Source organism: Oryzias latipes, chromosome 24 (genome assembly GCF_053564925.1).
Source record: "Oryzias latipes strain Hd-rR chromosome 24, Olatipes_Hd-rR_3.1".
In the NCBI taxonomy this organism is placed as follows: Eukaryota; Metazoa; Chordata; class Actinopteri; order Beloniformes; family Adrianichthyidae; genus Oryzias; species Oryzias latipes.
Genome location: NC_136260.1, coordinates 6,917,839 through 6,940,993, shown reverse-complemented (window position 1 = coordinate 6,940,993; position 23,155 = coordinate 6,917,839). Strand labels below are relative to the sequence as shown.

Sequence of the window (23,155 nt, the reverse complement as noted above, 5' to 3'; positions counted from 1 at the left end):
GGGTTCCTCCCTTCTGCTGGCTGCCTCTACAGGCTGCAGTGTTCCTTATCCCTGCCTTATGCAAACGCCAGGCCTAATCCCAAACGCTGAAGTCGGATCCTGACACCCTCCACCCTGCTGCTGATCTCATTTACGCCAACAACCATCTCACCACGGAGTCCCAACTTGTTTTTTTTTTTTTTTGAGAGGTCACAGAGGGGAGGGGAGGAAAAGTGATGGCTAAGCCTCGGACTAATCGCGTTATTGCAGCCAGAGAGCGTGGACACGCGCACATCCCAGAGCGTGTTAACCTCCCGGCTCCAGCTGCCAGATTTTCAAGAGTCAACAGTTTTTGTCAAGGTTAGAGAGAAACCCATGCAGAACGGAAGGAGTAGGAGCAGAGCTGTCACAACGCGACAAAGCGGGAGGCTCTGCGCACATGTAGGAGCCGCTGTAATCTTGCAGGGTATTTGCAGGGATGAGCGGTGTTTTCATTAACACACAGCCAATGACGGGACGGGCGGCGTCGGTGCAGAGGCCCCACAAAGCCCCAGAGACCGTCCTTGTTGTTCGGCTCAGGTTCAAAATATTAAATCAAAGCCCAGGGGAGGAGGGTTGCCACGGCAGGGGTAACACATTCCAAACACACGCCCCCGCTCCACCTCACACCAACACCGGAGCCATCCATTTCAATTACAGAGGCGCACCATCCAGAGAGGAAGGTGAGGCGGCAGATTGGGACAAAGTTGTGGAGAAAACACCCGGAGGATAAAACTGAAAACACTGGCTCTTCTGAAGTGCGTACGGTGATGTTTGGAGCCTGGAACTCATAGCTAGCCAGCAGCCAGGAAACTAAAAGAAACGACCGAAGGGCGACATTGGTGCCCAAAAAGAATAGAATCAAAGAATGTTCCAGCAAGTCATTCAGCGGCCACAAAAACCAGAGACCAAACTAACCAAACTAGATCCCAATTTTTTCCTTAACAGTTCAAGATAATAATATTCAACACAATTATACACAGATTTTCACAGGGAATGCAAATCATTGTGTATTTGACATTTAAATTATGTACACAAGTGTAGTTACTGAGCTCTCTTTGTATTCCCATCATCTTTCCCTTTACTTTGACCAGTCGTCTTGAATAACGTTAGCCTACTTTTTTAGGGTGGGTGGGGGACCTTCACCTGTAGAATTAACCAAGAAATGAACATGTAACTGGTGACTGTAGTTACACAACTGCAGTCAATTTTCATTTATCACATTGTAAACCTGTTCATCTTTATAAAAATAAATGATCTATATTTTTTTGCACTATAAGGCAGGCGTACATCAAATCCTGTAATTTTCCAAATAAAAAAAAAGAAATTTGACGTATAATCCGGCCCACCCTATGAGTAAATTGTGTTTTTTCACTTGGAACTGATTTTTGTGAAACACAGCACTCAGAAATCTGTCCAAAAGTTTTACTTTGGTAAACTACAAAGTCACAACTCTTGATGGATTGTTGAAGTGTTATGGGTACTATAGTCCCTCAGCCTGGCAGAGTGATACATACCATCGTCAATAAAGTTATCGTCAATAAAGTTATCGTCAATAAAGTTATTGTCAATAAAGTTTGTCTTATCTGTTGTTTTCCTCTTTCTGTAAAGGCTGATTATTGCAAATAAAAGAAAGGAACAAGATTACCAGCATCATTCACAAAAGAAACTTCCCATGAACCCCTCTGCCCAATCGCCTGCTCCCTCTTAGCCTTAGCCACTCTAGGGGAAGTGTAGTCATGCCATATACGATTGTTATAATTGCAAAAGCCATATTTATCTTTAACTCATCATTGTTAACGTCATCATCATCATTAGCAGTAATTCCATCAATAACCTCAATTCAAAACAAACGGAAAGATCTGTAACAACGAAACCTTCAGTTAAGTTCTTGTTTGTTCTGCTCCAACCCTACTATCTTTTATAGTGTTTTCCTCACATCTTTAAACTCAAAGTTCCCAAAGATTTGAGTTTTTACATCAGCGAAGCACAGACAAAAGACACACTTTTTGCTCTGAGATAAAAAGAAGCGAGAATCTGTAGAAAAACACAAAAATATGTTTTGGTCTTTCCACTGTACACAAGAACAGACAGAGGAGATAGAAGAACTAGCATCACTTCAGGCAGCAAGATAAAGGAGAGAGCAGAAATAAATCTTAGCAAAGCCATGCGGAGACCTGACATGGCACAGAGACGGGCACAGGAGAGAGCCAGCAAAACAAAAGAATCCGTCACTAGAACCTGGCAGCGTGCGAGCTGAAGGCTGCCATTCACACCGCCGTCTTTCAAAGCACTGCCTCCAGGTCAGACCTGATAACCTTCTGCAAAGCAAACGCGTCCCGGGAGACATTGCTGGTCCTCTGCCTTTAGACAGCCTTTGGCAGGAGGTCCATCGCGGGGTCTGGACTACATTTAGGGATGGTGTCAAATGGAATGTCATGTAAATAAATGAACAAAACATTTTCTTTATTTTTGTGTCAAACCTGTGTAACCCACTTACTGTTACTTTAAATTATTTTACCTGGCCCCACATGTAGAATCGTTTTAAGTCTTAGACACATCCTTCCTACCACGCTCTGAAAGACGAGCATGTGTGGGAGCTCACAGAGAAAATTCCTGTTGCTATAGGCAGGCTTTGGACTTTGATTTGCCATAGACATTCTACAATTGGGTTTTTTTATTCCATCTTCCAGTATACATTTACTGATCACCCGCCATGCTTCAACACTGAGCCGTCTGGGTTAACCGTGAATCGAACTGGTGAGTGACATTTCTTTGTTTGAGTCAGCGGTACTTGCACGTAGTTACCACTTTAAAATCTATTGCATATACATACATACACACATATGTTTACCGTAATTTCCAGACTATAGAGCACACCTGATTATACGCGGCACCCATTACGTATAATGTCTATACATGTCTATAAGCCGCATGTGCCCACATTGAAACATGTGTTGTAGAGTGAGGATGTGTATGTGCTGAAACCGCGGCGCCGCGTGTCTAAAAAAGAGGAGGGAGCGCGTGCAACGCAAGAGGGAGGCTCTCACTCACTTTTGCATTGGTCTGGCTCCTTCCTCCTTCCTCTTACACACTCAGCGCGCTGACACACACACTCATTCTACAACACATGTATAGTTAGTTCATTAGTTAGATAGTTAGTAGTTAGTGTAATCAAAATCCCACACCATCACAGCTCTATTCCTAACAGTGCGTGTGATGCGGCAGTAACACGGCAGTAATATGGAAGTAACAGCACCAACAGGGCTGGTTAAAAAAAAACATACCAGTAAAAGTCACTGAGAGCAGCAGTAACTTATAGGTCCTGTGCACTGAAACCATGGAAGTCTTCCTCCTCAGTGTTGGATTGGAATAGCGTCAGATATTCTTCACCACACTCTCTCAGTCTCTCCTTCGTTGTAGCTGTCAGTGTCACTCTCATCCTGAGACAAATTCTCTCCTGAGCTTGCGCTGTCCTCGCAGCAGACCGGCTTTTCCAAACCCGTTGGTGATGGTGGATTGTTTCACACTGCTTTTAATGATTGCGTTTAACTTGAAAGCTGCGTCGTATGTATTTCTTCTAGCATTTTCCATGATGAGGGTCTGTTCGTGCTATTTATTCACAAAGCAGGAATTCACATTAAACTTGCGTCTTCCTCGCTCTTCCCCGTCTCACTCTAACCCTTTCTGCTCGAGCGCCCCTAGCGGCCGTTAGAAAAAATGCATAAAAAAAAGAATAAAAATGCATAAATAAGCCCCATTATTGAATAAACCGCAGGGTTGAAAGCGTGTGACAAAAGTAACAGCTCATAATCTGGAAATTACTGTAAATATGATTGATAAAAGGGCTAAAAAATATTTATCCTTTGAGAAATAACTATCAGAAGACATTTGTTTTGAGAAAAATTCTGATCATGTACACGAAGATAAACTCTGAAAAGTATTCTGATGAATTTGATTGTCATTTGAATATCAATTAGTTTTGTTGATGAATATGCAAGGATGATATCGTTTTAGTAATGGAATGTGGATGTCTCTTTTGATATATTTGACACAATTAGTCCTGCACAATATATCGCAAATTTATCATTATTGCGATATCAAGCTGTGCAATACGCATATCGCAAAAGATGGGGAAAATTGCACTAAATGGTAACCTTACATATGATAAAATGTGACAATCTTATGGCAGCTTGAATTATTTAACGAATCAAATAAATCAATTTATGCATTTGGCCTTCACGTTGTTGACCAACCGGATGAAGCCCTTTTATGTTAGATGCTCGCCTCCTATGTGGACGACGGCCAATTGGAGTAAAATCTAAGGTATGTTAACTCTTATTTAAATTAAACTATTGCAGGGAAATGGAAATTATGTTTTTGGTTGTTTTGCTTTTTGTTCATATACGGCAAGTTATATCGTCATCGCAATATTGATCACTAATATCCCATATCACAGGTTTTCCTCATATCGTGCAGCTCTAGAAACAGCGTTCCAAGGTTTACACAAGCCAGGTTTCTTCTCGCTTTTCCCTCCTGGGGATTCTGCATACCCCCACACAGTGATGATGTGCTATTGGCGCGGTAGGTCTAACCCCACCAAACACCCACAAAACATCCCAGACAAAGTCAAAGCTCATACAGACCCCTTACCATTCTGTGGATGAACTCACCATCAAAAAGAACAGAACAAAAGACTCTTCTGTACCTGAGAAGATATATTTGTATATATGTATATGTTACCCAATACGTCTGTGCTGTAAATATATTTTCACAATGCGTTTCTGGTGTATCAAGATTCATAAACATCTCACATCTCCTCCGAAGCGTTCGAAGCGTTCAAGCTCAATGTACTTTTCACATGTAGTGGATCAAAAGTGCTACACCTGCTTTTTATAATATGGGTTGCATTGCAACACTTTACAGTAGTAAAGTGTTTACGTAATCAACATAAATCAGCTGATTCTGTCGCAGAGAAAAGCAGCTCTGCGCCATTATGCAACACTTTACATTACTAATATAATATTTGTAGTATATCAGTGCAAAGCCGCTGATTGATGATGACCGTTTAAACCTTGGAAGATTCACAGTATGTCAAGTATGCCTTATTTAGGTGGACATCTTTTGCACAAATGCTGATGGACCCCCTAAGGACGAGGGGGCGGTCCCCCCTAAGCTCTCGTGTGCATGTACACAAACTCTGCCTATAAAAGCTACTTTTATCATTGCTAAAAAATAGTAGTACCAGTTTGAGAACTGAACTTGAAGCTGCAGCAGTAATCGTTTGGAAAGTCTGGTTTCCTGACAGGATCAGAGTGGGTCGGTTCCCAGCAGTCAGCCTGTTTTTCAGCATTTCTGTTCCACGCCTCATTAAAGTCGCATGGGTGCAGGCTGTGCCTGTTGGCAAACTGCGCAGACATAACAGGATCAGACCTCCTCTGAATCCAAAACAAAGATGTACCTGTTCTGGTGGGCGAGACGAGATCAGCTGAGCGGCAGATTAAAGGATGGCGAGGAAAATGAAGAGAGATGAGCGCCAACAACATCGCTGGGGCGTTTTGGGCGGAAAAATCTTTGTAGACGTGCGTATATGCGCATTTCGGGCTTGCACATTCAAAACTCTCCCATTCATAAGTCACTATGTAAAATTTTCGGGCTCTACGTACGAATTACATAGTGATTGTGCACACATCGAAAGTTGTGTCCAGTTGGAATTCTATGACACCAAGTCTTTCTTCTATTGGAATAGAGCTGTGAAAGAAAGAGCCTGGAGCAAGATTCATGAAGTTTGCACCACTTCAACATTTCGCATCAAGCCTCCACTGACTCAGTACAGTACAGTACATGTGCTAATATCGGCCTGCCTGAACACCGTATGCTTAAAGTGCATCCAAAAATCCACATTCAGCGTGCTGCTGAACACACAGTAGGCCTGCACAATATACCGCAAATTTATCGTTATCGCGACATTAAACTGTGCAATATGCATACCGCAAAAGACGGCGAAAATCGCAATAAGTGTTTACCTTAAATGTGCTAAAACAATCTCATGGCAGCTTGAAATATTGAACAAATGAAATAAATCCCTTTATGCATTTAACCAATCGAAAGTACCCGTTTACGTTGTTGATCAATCAGATGAGCCCTTTTATGTTTGATGTTTGCCTCCTACGTCGACAAGGGTCATTTGGAGTATAATTTTTAAACTGTTGCAGTGCACACGGAAATTATGTTTTTGGTTGTTTTGCTATTTGTTGATATACCACGAATTATATCGTTATCGCAATATTAATCACCAATATCGCATATCGCGAGTTTTCCTCATACCGTGCAGCCCTTACACACAGCATATGCCCATAAGACTAAATAGGAGGAAATATGGCGTTTTTGTAGCAGTTTGGTAGCTGGATATTTAAAAAAAAACATAATAGACTATGTGAGGAAACACACACACAAATAAATATGTTTCCTCCTCTTTGAAGACACGTTCTTTGACCAATGGCACTCTCCTTTCACTCAGCCAATCTGTGGCCACAGAAGCATCTGCTCAAGGGTAGTGGACCAAGTAAATGCAAACACCTCCAAACATCCCACCCAGGCAACCCTCCACCTGGTAGGAATTACCCACCGGCTCCACCAGGAGTGACATAATGACCTTTATGTTGTAATGGAACCAAAGGTCAAATTAGTGACAGAAGGCTGCTCTGCCCACTTGAGCTACGGCCACCCTTCATTTAACCCAAAGTCACAAAACTTTATTAAAAGCACATCCCACTTTAGGACAGCCTTTTAATAGGTTGGAAAAAAGCTGCGCTTTGAGCACCAGCCCCTTCCAACCATGGCCGGCCCTCCCTATACGCGAATTACGCAGCCGCGTAGGGCCCCCGTCACCAGCAGGGCCCCGAAGTGGCGACAAAAATTAAATTAAAAGAGACCCAAATCTGGCAACCCTTTTCATAGAACTTCCTTACCAACGTGTGCTCTGAATGTTGTGCAAAAGAAAGTTGCCTGCACTTTAATGATCCCCCCCCTGTCAGCACACATGAACCAATCTGGCAACCCAAATAATGACGTTACACCATTTAGCAACGATTGGTCAACATAATTGCTTCTGAGCCTGGCACGGTGTGCATTTACGAGCGCATTTTGTTTCAATAAAGTTGGGAAAAGAAAAAAACGAGCACATTTTGTCACGCTGATCAAAGCGACAACAAGAAAACGTCATGCCTCAGAGACTTTATCCACCACCAGGAGCTAAAAAAAGATAAAAATATTCAACATCAATCACAAGGTAAGTTTGGAGGATGTTGGGGCTTTATTTTTACATTATCCAGCAGTTCTGTGCAGCTGCGCGATTTACGTTGCGCGATGTGAGGTGAAGTTTGCACATAACGATCCCGTTTGTCGTAATTTCCAATGGAAAACTCGAAAATAATTTTGATACCCAAGTTTCCAAGATGAGGTCGGACATGACCTTCTAAAACGGTGGAGAGTAAAGAAAAGTAAATAATGACAACGATATGATGGCTGAAAAATGTTTAACTCACGTTATCGTTTTGTTTCATTGTTTTGCTAACACATATTTAGTGCGTTCTGCATTTTCCGGTTTATTACAGCATAAAACTGCTGTTTATCCGTTATAGACAGTCAGGTAGTCTGAGTTTTACAACAATGAATGTGTCTTAAAATCTTGCATCGGCATGAAATATGGAGAATGAAAACTGCCAAATACATAGGAAATAAAGGTTCTCATCTATAAATGACAAACAAAATAAATGTACTAATTTTAAAATTATGAACATACAAAATAATACAAAAAGAAGTGTATAAAAGGCTTATAATTCCACTTATTCTCAAATTAGTGTTCACATTTTATTATTTATAAATGGGTACATTTATTTCTTATTTGTATTTTGCAGTTTTGATTCTACATAATGATGATGTTTTGCACAGTTCCGTCTCAGCCGACAGTTTCTTCTGCTCTCAAAAAGTATTAACAAGTATTGGAGGTGGTGCAGCATCCACATCCCAAGATGTTCCTGACTTCACTGAAGATGTCATCTCAGGTAACTTTAAAAGCATGTAAAGTAATTAAAAAAACAGTGTCTGCATAAAACCTTTTTTTCATAAACAGCAGCTGAAGAGTATGGAGCTCCAAACTGTTCATAATTAAATTAATGAAATATGACCTTATGCAAATATACAATCAAACAATAAATCTCTCATAAATATATAAAAAGATCATGAAATTGTGAAAAACCTGCACACAGATTTTAAACGAGCCAATATATTATTAGTATTCTGCTATAGATATTTTATTAGCTTTATCATTGATTATTGTATAATAATATTTTTGGTTTTTTAGCTGCAGAAGAAACTCCTGTCACCACATCTACTGTTGAAAGGGAAAACATTTGACTGTTTGACTTTTCACTGTTTGCTTTTATTGAAGTTATGTATCTCATGTTCCAGGGGCTCCAAGAGAGGCGTGTATGGAAGAGGAGCCTACTGGATCCAAAATTCCACCTACCGGTACCTCAAATCCAGTTGGTCCAGCTGAATGGACAACCACACTCTCTGATCCAGTAAGAATGGATTTGGCGCAAAGAGGTCCTTTTCAGACTGAGAAAGACTCTGACTTTCCAAAATCCCCTCATTGAGCTGTTGTTTTCTTTATGTTGGATTGTTTTATTGTCATTTGATTTGCTATTAAGTTGCTGTTTTTAATAAGTTGGAGTTTTGTGAATGTCATTTGTTGAGTGCCAAATGTTACATTAAAAAATATATATCTATATATATATATATATACATTTGTCATTCATTTTTTTTCTTTGCATTTAAAATTTGTTTGGCACCACTTAATGTGCATCCAACATGCAGGCAATTTACTGTATTCAATTCTTTGGGAGCAATAATAATTCACAAATGTATTAATAGAGATATCTCATTTATATTACAACAACAGTTGCATTTTTTTGGTGCTGCTTTTTGGTGCTGCCGATCAGTTAGAGGGCCCACAAATTAAATTTCGCTTAGGGCCCCCAGAAGACCAGGGCCGGCCCTGCTTCCAACCCACGAAAGCCAGCAGGTTCTCACATTGTGACGTAGATAAGTTAGAACAGCCCCTTCCAAGGAGTCTGTGCTGCCAGCACCGCCTCAAGGCTAACAGGCGCTAACGGTGATCGGCAAATTGTTTACCTTTTACAAGCACAATATGCACACCCACGTATGAAAAAGTTTGGATGTTGTTTGTTTTTGCGGGCGAGACGCAGACAATGCCGACTGTAGGTTGACGTCATGAAATGGGCGCCACCCACATTTATAAAAATTTGTTTTTTAATGAAATATTAGTTTATTCTGAAAGGCATAAGGATACCATGATCTATACCTTTTAACACTGGAGATGTGGGCAGCAACCCCCAAATGACACTCCCTCACTGAAATACTGAGAATCTTCCACCGTTTATCCAATCTACATAAATGCTACCAGGTGGAGGGTTGACGTAAAATAAGCTGCTTTGCAAAATGGCGCAAAGCCACTTTTCTCCACGACAGGATCAGCTGATTAATGTTGATTGCCCAAACCCATAGCCACTGTAGCGCGTTGCATGTTGGCGCATCGCTGCGTTTCTCTGTAGAGCATTGTCGATCAATCTCATGTCTCATTTAACACGAAGTGGTCAGTTTGCCAAATTTACTTTAATCTTTGATCGCAATCAAATCTTTGTTTTCATTCCATAATACTAGACTGGTTTTTCTATGAAGGTTTGAACTCTTAAACAAGAGAGAAAAGTGTGAAAATGTTCATGTCTGTCTTAGGAAAGCAGAAAACGTGTAGTGAGGAGTTTACCATCCTAAAACATCTGAAACCCTACACCTATTGGAGGTTATTTTTGGAATGCAATCCCTACGATAAACAAAGGATTTCATCAAGCGTCGCGATATTAACACCAACTGTGGTGATGGCTTCAGAAGGGAGGAAGTGGCTCGTGAGCATAAAAGTAGAACCTTGAAAGCCAGAAGACACTGCGGTTGAGTGTGCAGACTGCAGTGTGTTGGGTCTAATCTGCAGCATACATTTATTTCCCACCGTGCACGTCTTTCAAACTCAGACTTACTATCTGTCTGATGCTATTTCAGGAAGCTGCAGTAAGATGGCCCTTTAGCGCAGCAGAACAAATGCAGCACTACACAGCAGGAACGGCTGCCGTTCAGCCGCGAGCGGTAAAAAATTACAACATTTGGATGTGGAACTAAGCTGACATTTGAAGCAATGGTCGATTCGGCTGCAGGTGATGGTGGTGTGTCTGTGTGTGTGTGGGGGGGGGTGTCACCACACGGCCTTTCTCTTACCAAATAGATTGCTGGAGTGGCCTTGCTTGGAGACCGGCCTGAGCTCATTTGAACCCCAGGCGTAGCGCCGGTAGCTGTCCCACGCGTGCTTCATCATCTGTCGGGAGGAGAAAAGTGCAGACGGTCAAACCAACAGACTCAGGGAGGGGGGGCTCCCAGCAAAAATAAACGTTACTGCAGTGAGAGTCAATACAGATGAAACGACGTTAGAACTCTGCGCTTGATTACATACAAGCACCTTAATAGAGTTTTTCTGAGCCGATATCCAAACATATGTAAGCCTTTTATTGAAGCTTTTTCCCCAGCACCATCGACTTCAACAATGTGGAACATAAAACCGAATTTCATTACTTTGTTTTACCCAGAGGGGTTCCTGTAAAAACGCTGTCCTGAAAAAGTTCTGCATAAAACCAGCGAAGAATCAGAGTCTTTGGTCACAAACTGTATTTTAAGGTATTGAGCATCAATGAGCTAATTAGAATGAAATGAAAACAAATGAAATAATTCTCCTTTTTTTCTATTTCATATAAAGTTCCTAATGTATTCAGCACATTTTCAGACAACAGTGGCCTTTACTAACTTTATTAAAAATGTACAGGTGCAGGATTTTAGCGGAGAGGCGTGATTTGAGCGGCGGGCAACAGGCACAAAGGTCTGGCAGTTTTAGCGGTTTTAGCGGCACAGTTTGGTACTTGCCCGAACCAAATCACCCAACAGTACCCGTCCCGGCTACTGTTGGTTGAAGGCGGGTACACGGCCTGTCGCAGGGTGGATGGATCTGGAGCGATCCCGATCACTGTGTCGGTTCCTGGGAGGGGAGCTGGCGGCCAGACAGACACCCTCTGCGGGATGAGCAGCCAGCCTGATCCTTCCTGAACTTTAGGATATTTTTCTTATTTTCATCGAGGCAATAATAAAAAAGGTCTCCAGATTTTATTCTTGATTTAATTTTTACCCTCTCTGGTTAATGCGGGACAGCAAGCCTTCAGACTCGGTCGGAGAGAGAACACAAATGTGGAGAACACATTTGAGACTTTAACTTAAGTTGAAAAACGTGCTGCCAACATAAAAAAAAGCCTCAGATGCACTTAAAATACGTGCAGGAATGCAGCAATGTGCCATCCGCATTTCTCTCGCACCTGAGCTTGAGTTTGATTGACAGCGATTTACTAGGAGAAATACTCAGAAATGCAAAAATGAAACGATTTCTTATTACATTAGTTCTCTTTCTTAAGAAAAAAGCCACAAGTACATGTCAAAAACTTAAAAAAACATGATTTATTATAGTCCCTCTTTTTGAATTTAATATTTAATTAATTATTTCACATTTCTACCGTTAAGATTTGAAGATGTTTCCATTGGTATCGTCTACATTTTCCAACAGTGGGTTGTTTTTTTTAATGTCCTGCTGCTCAGCTGGACTGGAAATGTAAGGGGGGGTTCACACAGACAGCTCTGTCCTTATTTGAACAGACCTGTTCTCTTTATGAAGGGAATTGCTCGTCGTTCAGCAGAGGCAAATCTAACTTTGCTTGAAACTGGGTCATTCCAGGCAGATCTGCACAAGAATTCCTAAAAACTAAATCAAATACACCCTTTGCATCCTTTGGACTGCTCAGTGCTGCTTTTCTGAGTCCTTTTTGGTCAAACAAAAATGACCAAATAAAAGACAAGCAGAGGCTCATGGTGATGGGATCTATTTATAAGCTCCTTACTGGGATAAAACAGGTTTGAATTAACACTTTTACTGTGGAACAAATACAAACAGTCATGTGTTCATTCACTGTCCGGTTTGTTACTGCTCAAGGCGCCGTTAAAGACGTCTTCAAGCAGACTTCTGGCATGAGTCCTACGCTGACAGATACAGGTTGTAAAGACGTTTGCAGATGTAACTGTGTCTCGGGCTGAAAGACTCTCCTGTGTGTACACTTGTTTTGGATTTACTCTCGAGGATTCCATGTGTTGACTGTAATTGGATTAACGTCTTGGATTTTCAAGGCTTATGAAGATCTGGTGGCTGAAGCAGTTTTAAAGGTGGAGCGGCTCAGTGCTAAGGGACTGATCAACAAGCATTTTAGTTTAGGTCAGGCAAGGAGACGCAGAACAGCGACTATAACGGAGACTGAACTGCATCCAGGCTTCGCGTTGAGCCACATTTTTATCAGAAATGCTCACTGCTCTGAAGGCAACAGGTCCTCCGCGCTGAAAGCTCTCACAAATGTGGTTTTGGCAAACATTTGTTTCCTTAAAGTGTGCTTGTAGGTTGGAAGTGCGATGTCATGACACTACCACAACAAAAACTCCACCCTTAAGGCCCCATTTGCAGCCTTTAGCATCGAAAATAGACCCAGACAATCTGTGAATCGCAGTGAAGCTTTACAAACACACTACAAACACACGCTACAATGACCTACTACAACATGCTACACAGTAATACAATATGCTACAACATGCAACAAAATAATGCTGCATACTATAACATGCTAAAAATACATTAATGTTGTGAAACTGACTTGTTGATTCCTTGCTGAAGGTTTGGAGCTAATGTATCTGTGCATTTGGGTTTCATCCATTTTCCTACGAAACCCTCTTTTCTGAATCCCTTTTAGGGTCACAGGGTTGCTGGAGCCTATCTCAGCCTCTAATGAGCAAAGGTCGGCCGTCACAGGACCTGGGGTTTCTTGCCCTGGCATGTAACTAATCTCCCCTGCTAACCAGCGTTAGTCAAGCTCGTCTGACGTGATATTTCTTATAAATCACGCGTAACCTGTAGGGTTTTTGTTGGTCACGTGCCGTTATGATGAGGCTGCTGCAGGAACATCATGTGGGTAGAATTCAAGCGTCTTGATAAGGCATATTGGTGCAGTGAATAATGAGAATAATGATCTGCACTAATCTGTAAACAATTCAGAGCAAAATGGCGTGTTAGCATTTGTTTGGCGCCCCTCCCACAGACAAGAGAGAACGTCAAGACTGGCTTCCCCCGTCCCACACCGTGTAACTCACAGTGGAACAGATGACTTCTGCACATTTTTGCACATTGTTACCTGTTTGTAAATAGTCTTTAAACTTTTTGTTTTTATATTACTCTTTTTTACTCTTATGTTCACCGCTACGGTAACGCACAAATTTCCCACATGTGGGATCAATAAAGTACTTCTGATTCTTATTCCGATTTATGCCGTTCAAAATTTATAATATTGCAACAATGTGGACATCATTAAATGGGCGGGGTCATCTTTTTATCTTATTTGAAAAGGTGTAAATGGAATGGTAGAATGTAACCAATTTTTGTTCAGAATGTAGAGGATTAAAATTAGGCATTAGGTAGAAAATCTCTTAAAACCTAGACAGAAAAATGCACACAGCCTTGTAATTGCGATGTTTTCTCCCAGATGGGGCGGGCCTTAATAACTGCTAAAAGGGTTACTGTGCCCCGTAACACAATTTTAATGCAAGACATCAATGTCCTCGATATCCCGAAAGGGGCTCAGGGCGTCTCTGCATTAAAAATACATACTCTGACTTGTTTTGGGTAGAAGCCACATTGGAACGCTCCAAGCAGATGTCACACACATGAACGATCAGGTCGACTTTCAAAGTAAAAAAAACAACTCTCTGCAGTGTTTTACATTAACGTTTAAACACAAACTGGGACAAAAAGCGCAAACGATGACCACAGAGGGTTTTAATAGACGGATGGTCCCAAACAGAAAGCACATGGGCAAAGCCAGGACAGAAAAACACCTCTCCTTTTGTCTGGAGCGACACTGAAGTCTGACAGTGTTCAATTGTTTCATTGTGTACGTTTTGGTTGGTTTGTGGACGACGCAAATGCAAAACAGAAGCAGGCTGATTGGAAATTAGCTCAGTAAACTAGAATACACCAAACCAAAAGTGAAAGAAAAAAAAGGTAAAAGGCAGCAGAGACAGCAGCCCAAACCCAAAAACAAACTGAAATCATCTGGCTTGTAGACTGAAGGATGTTCAAGCTAACAGACGGAAAGCTAAAAGCAGGTGTAAACACTATGAACAGAGCAAAACAAGAATCTGGGCTTTATGACGATATTCCATAAGCTGATATTTTCAAAAGGTCTTTGCTGATGTGTAGAGATAATGCAGATACTGTGAAGCTTTCTCGCCCCACCCAAAAACGGTCCTGGTTCAAATCCCAACAGGGATCTTTCTATGTGGAGTTTGCATGTTCTCCCCATGCATGTGTGGCTTTTCTCCAGGGACTCCAGATTCTTCCCGTGGTTTAAAAACATGCGTCGTAGGTTAACTGATTATTCTTACTTCTGAGTGTTGTGCCATGCGACAGGCTACCGATCCGTTCAAGGTCTATCCCACTTTTGCCCAATACTGGCTGGGATAGGCTCCAGCAACCCCTTGACCCCAAAAGAGATTCAGCAGATTCTAAACACTAGAGATGCTGCCGGTGACATCTAAATAACACACAATCTCTAACATACTCCTCAACCATTCATGCGATCAATGCGAACCGGCTTTTTATATAGGCTGTGCACCATATACTAAAGTAGACGTTGAATAATGGTGCAAAGCAGCTTTTCTCCGCTTCAGAATCTCCTGGAATTATGGTAATTGTGTAAACATTAAAAGAGTTAATGTTGTCAAAAGAATGTAAATAGTGGAGCTTAAGCTCTGGTGTGAAAGAGGTATAACTGAGTGGTAGTGGGGTAGAGGTAGAGCAGTCGACTTTTGATCAGAAAGTCACAGGTTTGGTTCCCCTGCTTTCCCATGTTTCCCCACATTGGCCCTGATGGTTACAGTATGGCAGCAGAGTTGCCATCAGTGTGTGAATGTGAGGTGTACGCCATACGAAACCTGAACGTCCACTTTTGGTATGTTTGTAGCTTTAACGCAGCATGCAAATGAATGAGGGAGAGACGATTAGCATTGCAAACCAGCTGCTTAGCTGTCCAGGTGCGGCAGCTAAAGACGACATTCAGCAGAAAGTAATCAGAAAATCACATTCTCTAAAGGAACAGAGCCGACAATGAGGTAAAGCTTTGAAGCACAACGTGCGAGGAAGAAGATATTAAGAGGTGAAGAGATAATGGGACGTTCAGTCCTCCAAAATGTAAGAATCGACTATTTTACCACTATTTTGGGGGATTCAGAGCCTTTATTTAATCAATAAGCATGAGAAGCATACAGATGAATAAATGTTCATTAAATTGCAAACCCAAATATTGTTTTGTCATTTATTGTATTTGTTTTACGTAGTAATGTGTAGCTGCTGCTATAAGGTGATGGAAGTAAACCAAGATGTCAGCTATAGCTGTTATAAAACAGACAAGTACTAATTGACGTGAACAAATGAACGGTACTGAGCTGAACCAGTAAACTGTGCTGCTCACAAGCAGCACTTTAATTGGAATCTGAAAAAAATAAAAAAGGAGCTTTTTATAATTAAAGCAACTAAAAATCTTTAATAGTGAATCTCTCAATCACATATATTAAACAGTTGTTAAATCTAACGAAACTAACATTTGGTATGGGGTAGTTGACAAATTGGTTTGAAACAGATTTTGGTAGTGAGAAGCTGAATATTTAACTGTTTTTCATTAACGCTAACAAAAAGCAGCTAAACCTTAGAACAACCGCGGCGTTCCTGAACCCAGTGGACCGTTTTCTATTTTGTCTTCGAGCTGTTCCTTCTCTCTGCTTAGCAGCACACAAGAGAGCAGTGAAGACATTTTTGAGCAGTTTAACAGTTCTTCAACAGAACAACCTCACCACTTTGTGCTCACAGAGAAGTGGGTTTAATGTATTTATCCGTGACAGCAAGCTGCAGATATTACATTGCTACTATTTGTGAGCGTAGTCTGTCACACTGAAAACTGTTGGCCAGCGAAGCAGGCTTTTCATTCAAGACTTTTAAGAAGTGTACTTTATTTAGCATTATTGCTGAAAAAAAGACAGTTCATTAAGAGAAAAAAAAACCTTTCACAACAGACCTTTAGCTCAAGTGTTGACATTCTTTTAATTACCGTAACTCTTCAACCATCTATGCCAGGGGTGGCGAACAAGTTTGACACCAGGAGCCAAGTGAGAGTCAAAGAGCCACACCACACACTGACCTGCCAATACGTACACACACAAACACGCAATTAAAGCCGTATTATTTTCCATAAAACACTCCTCTCCCTACAACACAACAGCAAGTATTGTAGTTGTGTTTGTTTCAAGTTTTATTTCAGTTGAGTGTAGAAATAATTTAATTTTAACCTACGGTAAAAAAAAAAAAGAAGAAATATTCAATAATTTTTTAATTTATAGTTTTATGATGGATCCTTATCATGAAAACCAAGTAATTGATGACATGTTTATGTAAATTGAAACGACTTTGCTTGCTCACCAAAGTAGTAAGGAAAAAAGTATTGAGCTGCTTCCTACCTGATTAACAGTACATTTACTTGAACTCAACCGTCAAAACTTAGACATCATGAATCTCTCTTCTGCTCATAGCCACCTCACTAATGGTTTTACACCCAAGATTCCCCACTTCCCATGAGTCTTAGGGGCTGAAGGCGGGGCTAACCCCACGGTCGCCACACTATTCACACAAGCATGCTCAGTCAGGTGTCTGTGCACTTTGAAAAGCTTCATCTTGTTAAAAAAGGAGACAATTTTTGTCAGATCAGGAAGAGTTTTTAATTTTTACGTTTAGTTCTTTTCTGCCATAAACTATTTTACTGCTTCCAAAAGCTCAGAATAATAAACATAGTGACTATTCATTCTATTCAGTAAAAAAGTAAGAATCTTCCCATTCTTCCAGGAACATCATGCATTTCTCTTTATACTCTTAATTTCGCCATTTTTAATGTGAGGGTAATGTTTAGTAATTTTTTTTTATTGGGCGAAACCCGCGCAAATGACTGGCGGTCACTTATGTGTCGGGAGCAGAATAAAAACACTCACACTGCCCGGCGGCCTTTTTATTATTTATTTTTGATATTCTCTGATGGATTTGAGAGTTGTATAAAAGTGAATTACTCAAGAAATGAGGCTTAGTATGTCGAAATTATTGTTGCGAGACATCTGTGACAAATCCATCAACCAACTCCTGCTGATCTCAAAGAGGAATAAGCAAAGTCATGGATAGTTTGAATTGCTCCTTTCCAACTTTGTTGTTTGCACACGTTAATATGCCCAGAAAAAGCATGGCTCTTAATTCTGCTAACAGCCCCCTGACTCATGGGGAGAAACATTACACCCACAATTCCCCACTTCTCATGAGTCTTAGGGGCTGAAGGCGGGGCTAACCCCTGGGTCGCCACAATATGACGAGACGCAAAGAGCTGCATGCTCATGGGCCGAGAGCCGCAAGCGGCCACGTGTTCGCCACCCCTGATCTATGCAATTAACGTAATTCCAGCTGATTCCGATTCAGAAACAGCATTAGCTTTGCACTTATATGCAACACTTTACATTAGTAAAGACTCAACTATTGTAACGTTAGTACAATAAAGTTAATTACGTACCACTTTACTTATGGAAGCGATTCTGTAGCATAAATAAAAAGCAAAGTTTAAACCAGAAAAGCTTTTTCATTTTTCATTTGATGGTTGATCATCATGGTTGATTGATGATTCTCAGATCGCAGCAGCATTTCCGCCTTCATCGATCGGGAGCTTCGCCCTCCGCTATGCAAAGGCAGCTGGCGGTCCGAAGACAAAAGCTTGTCCGCGGTGCGTCAGGAGGAGGACCGCAGAAGGCGGACATGCTGCTATGTAGTCCTGAGAAGCTGTGTAAAGTCATCAGAAGTTCACAACCAACTCAAAGCCGTCTTCTACTCTGCCGCTAACACAGTCTGCTCCTGGTCTGTCTGACTCAGGGAGAAAGCAGTGACGTCATCGCCCCGCCTCCCCTCCGGAAATGCTTTTCCTAAATGATTATTGAGACAAGTTTCCCAGGGTGGATGTGAAAATGCAAATGCAATCCCCTCTTTGCATTTTTGTTTTAATTATGACACAGAATAAGCGGTTTTAAGTATAAAATGAAAAAGCATTTTGAAATATTGCTTTTTCATTTTAATTTTGAGTCATTTGATGCAGTTCATTTTGAAAATTAAAAAGCATTTCTGTTTATCCATTTTAAATGTCAAATTAGACATTTCTAAATGATTTTGCTACACATTTACCAGGGACCTTTTTTAAAATGAAATGTCAAATACCATTTTCTTTATCATTATAATTAAGTGACAGAAAAAGCTGTGTTGAAGTATAAAATGAAAAAGCATTTTGGTGGATTGCTTTTTCATTTTATTTTTGAGTCAAAAAATGCAGCTTCATTTTGAAAATGAAAAAGCATTTCTGGTTTTAACTCTGCTTTTTATTTATGCTACAGAATCGCTTCCATATTTACTAACGTAAAGTCTTGCATTTCGCCACAAAGCTGCTTTTCTCCACGTCAGAATCCATTGGAATTACGTAAACTATGTGAACGGTAGAAGAATTACGGTGCTCATAGACTGTGTCAATTGTCATTGCTTAAAGACTGGTGTTTAAGTCCCACTCCAATCATCTTTTGATCTATTTTCAAAGTGTACCCGTAGGTCTTTTAAGCATGCTTATAAATAATTATTAATATCATTATGATTTTGGCGAAAATAAACAAAAACGTGTGTTGTTGTCTGGGACATCTACAGAGCAGCAGGAGTTCGTCAGAAATTTGTGGCCGTGACTTTTGGAATGGAGTAAGGCTGCTATAATTTCCCATCAACTCTTTGTTAACAATCTATCCCGCTAGCTTACAGCCTCTCACATCCCCAATCTAACAAAAATGGTGAGCAATATCGTTTAGATCCAAATTTAAACTAACTAAACTAAGTCGTACAATTTAGATCCAGATTTCAGCTCAAACGAGGAAAACAAAGACGTACATGGAATAATTTGTCTGCAAGTGGATGAATCAAAATGGCGTGGAACAAGGAGCTTGTGGCCTGCCAACTGTAGTTTGTAAGCAACAACTACAAGCCTTTTCAAGCTGCATTTTTTTGTCTGCTCTGGATTATCTACAATTTAAATTAAAAAAATACTCAGAAATGCTTTCGAGCTTAATTTTCTTTATGTATGTCCTCTAACGTCAGAAAAATACTACAAGAACATATCAAAACACTATTTGGGTCTTTATAGAGTTCAACTGTTTTTACTGTGTGGCTGTATAGTTGTGCGAACTCTGGGCCACCTGAAAGCAAGCTTCTCGGTTTACTTGCAAATGAACTCTGGTCTGGCTCTTTAGTGTGGATTGGGAGAATATCCAGAAGACAAGATCAGAAGGAAAACAAAGAGGAAGTGGCTATAAGGATTTTTTTAAAAGCCTTTTCTACGAGTCAGTGTAAAATATGTCCCAATAAATGATGTAGCAATGTCAAGAAATGAGGATGAAGATTTGAACGCCCCTTCATGTCTTTTTGCACTAGTCAAAGTTCATTTCAAACAATACAACACCCAAAACGAGCAGCTGCTAAAACTGTGTGACGATTGACTAGTGCTCACTCTTAGTTTCCATTTTCCACTACTGTTCAATCTCTTTTGGAGTCACAGGGTTGCTGTGTGAAAAGTTTTAGGAGTCATACAGAAAATTGGCGACCTGTCCAGGGTGTACCCTGTCTTTGCCCAACAGTAGGTGGGATAGGCTTCAGCAACCCTGCGACCCCAAAAGAGATTTAGCGGGTTAAGACGATGGATGGATGGATGGATGGATGGATGGATGGTAATCTTTCAGGAGATCGGCTCAACCTGCAGATCCAATTCCTTATATTTCTGACAGATAAACACTTTTGGTGAATATTACAAAGAGCATTAGTTGTATAAATGAAAAAAGGGCGAAATCTTTTTTAAATCCATCTAAATAAAAGACACAGAACTTTCCACTAGCCACAACTCTCTGAGCTGACAGGGCTCATAAAAGATTTTGTTTTCACTCGTATGATTGGTGCTTAACGGCGTTCTGTACTGAGAACACGGTGGAGAGATGAAGAGAAGCAACACAGAAACATTGCTCATTGATCGCTGCTGGCTGATGGCCATTGGGGAAGGAGGAGAAAGAATGATGAAATGGAAAGTGAAAGAAATCCATATGTTTGACTTCATAGTTCAAACTTGCTTTGGACAGTAAAATAGTGCAACAATGAAAACTAAAGACCTGCGATAAAGACATAAAATACAACATTATTAAGGAGATGAGGCTAGCAATGGGTCTCTTTATCAACAAGTAAACACTGACTCGTCTTCCTGAGGCTTCCTTCATTGTTCACCAGTACACAGATAGATATCTACTAATGACTACAGTGTGGCGTCACCAGGATGACACACTCAATTCATCTAGAGGGCATCATAAAACAGAGTCGCCCTCACGTCATGAATATAGCGTTTAGCTTACATTAGCCTTACAGATACTTCAAGAGACACCCACAACATTTGTATGTTCAATTTTCAACGAGCCACAAGGAAACTAAAATGTATTTGAACTGGCCTCCCTTCTCTACGACCCTCCATGGGCCAAGCCCCAATATGGCCGCAGGTGACTTTACCTTAATAGATTAAGCCAAAGACTGGAATGGATGACAGATACACTCTGAATCAGGGTAGTTTAAAAAAATATAAAGTGGATGCAGGCTACATGTGGCAAGGCTGTGAGCCCAGAAAGTGGATTAAAGCAAAAGATTCCAACACACTAATCTGTGTAAGAGGAGATACTTTGTTGATAAAGTAGGTAATCTTTAAATAAACTCAAATCCACCAGCAACCTTTCTGATCATCTCAAAGGCGTACTATGCCCACAGACAGAAATACGAGCCACAGCAGCATTCTGTGTTCCAAACATCTGGAGCAAAGTGAGCAAAACCTGCGCCTTTAAATCAAGAATGGAAACTACTTTCTGAAACCTCTTTTCAGCAGCCCCTTGCACAGTATCCTCTCTTTGGTTTTTATTTCTGTTTTTCAGCCAGGCTTTCAATTGTCCTAATGCTAAAAAATACAATAATCACCACCCTGGGAATAAGGCAAGTCACATCAAGCAGAATATGTACTTCCGTGTCCTATGAGTAAGGTACCAGTATCATATAAACACTCTTATCTGTTTTTAAACACAGGTGTATGTCAAAGTGAACTAACTCAAACAGTAAACTCTGCCCTAAAACAAAGAGTATCATGTTCCATAGCCTGACTGGAAGTCTGCTTCGCAGGGCACATAGCCTCAAGCCTTCTAGTGCGGCCTTGAACCTACCAGCACCCCAAGTTGATTTTGGGCCAACAGTTTCCTGGAAATAAATGTCAAGAGGAAAAACTCAACTGCAGCATTTTTTTTTTCTTTTTATTGCTCCACATTTCCCTGGCCTGGATCTTTTCCTCGTTTCCTCATTTCATGAGGCACATGATGACACATGATCAAATTTGTTGACCTTTTTCAGGGTTTTGGGGCTAGATGTGTTGAAACCAGAAAACAAGCAAAACATGCATGCCAGAAAAAGTGGGGGAAAAATTAACAAAGAAATTGATTCATCAACAAAGCATGATATTTCAAAGCTTTGACTAAAGCCCAGTTGATACAGAGCTACAACCGTTATGTACAGTGTTCAGTAGGCAGACATTTTTACAGATGGTTTTTTTCCAAAATCAAAGCAACTTTCATTACATCAATGTTAAAAAAAACTGTTTTACATAACAAATATACTGTCTCACAACCACCAATTCACACAGCGCCAGAGAACAGTTGCCACACAAGTTTTTGGATGATTGTGATCGTTCTGAATCTTGCTTAGGCACAGTCAATTGATCTTTGGCCCATCTCTTTAAAGCCACTCATGGTAATGTTTAGAGAAGTCAGTCATGTGACCTCTAAACTTACCATGTCCCAGTTCTAAAGGGTTTTCACATTATCTGACATTTTCTTTTACATGTCAACTTTTTGAGAACAGCCCAATGAGTCTTTATGAAAATATAATTCCAAACAGAAGGATGGACATTAAAAGTATACATTAAACATGATTTTAGAACCATGAGTATTCCACACCTCTCACCTACTGTCCGTGAACATCACAGCAGTATATATACTTGCTCCTGGTAAATTAGCCTAAAGTGAGCGTAGGCCAGCACTCACACATCATGAAGAACTGACACATCGCTATACTGTTTTAATAAAATCGTACTGCTTTACATGTAATTAAATCTTGAAATGTCCATTCTGTGTTGTTGCCTATATTTTTGTCTGGAAATACAGTAACATACCGTTCTATGCCAAATAAACCTCGGTTTCTATCACTATTCCATTTACCAACCAAAAAATGCAACATCAAGAGCACAAACATCAAGTGCCAGTCTCTTTTAATGCCCATCTGAATAATGACAAAGTGAAAAGGAAACTACTGGACATATACAAATTTTAGGAGCATAACTAATTTTAACAATTCAATTTACATCATAATTTGTGGTTGCCAATACAAGTCACAAATCGATATTGGTTCATTCGATCCGATTCACTGACCTAAAATTCATTCAGGACATCTTCAGCCAAAACTTCAACCAGAGACAAATACCTGGTAACTGAACAGGGCAGGTGAAGTTTTCTATATTCAAAGTATCCAAAAGGATCATTATTAGAACATCCTAGTACACTGTGTGGTCACATGACTTTGCTAAATTCAAAGCGTTTGCACACATTGGACTGGAATGACGGACTGATCAGTTTTTGCTGACATCACATGTGTTGTCTGCTGTGATGTACTTGGTCATTTTTACGTTATAGTAAAATCAAC

General features: G+C 40.5%; 1 protein-coding gene across 3 annotated transcripts in view; it reads right to left on the bottom strand.

The window, feature by feature from the left end:
* Positions 1–23,155, bottom strand: part of man1a1 (mannosidase, alpha, class 1A, member 1) — a 125,497-nt gene that overhangs the window by 84,896 nt on the left and 17,446 nt on the right. For all 3 annotated transcript variants that reach the window (XM_023953195.2, XM_078942574.1, XM_078942575.1), the window contains exon 2: positions 10,372–10,468. In XM_023953195.2, the coding sequence (XP_023808963.1) occupies positions 10,372–10,468 (97 nt within the window). The remainder of the gene's footprint in view (positions 1–10,371; positions 10,469–23,155) is intronic.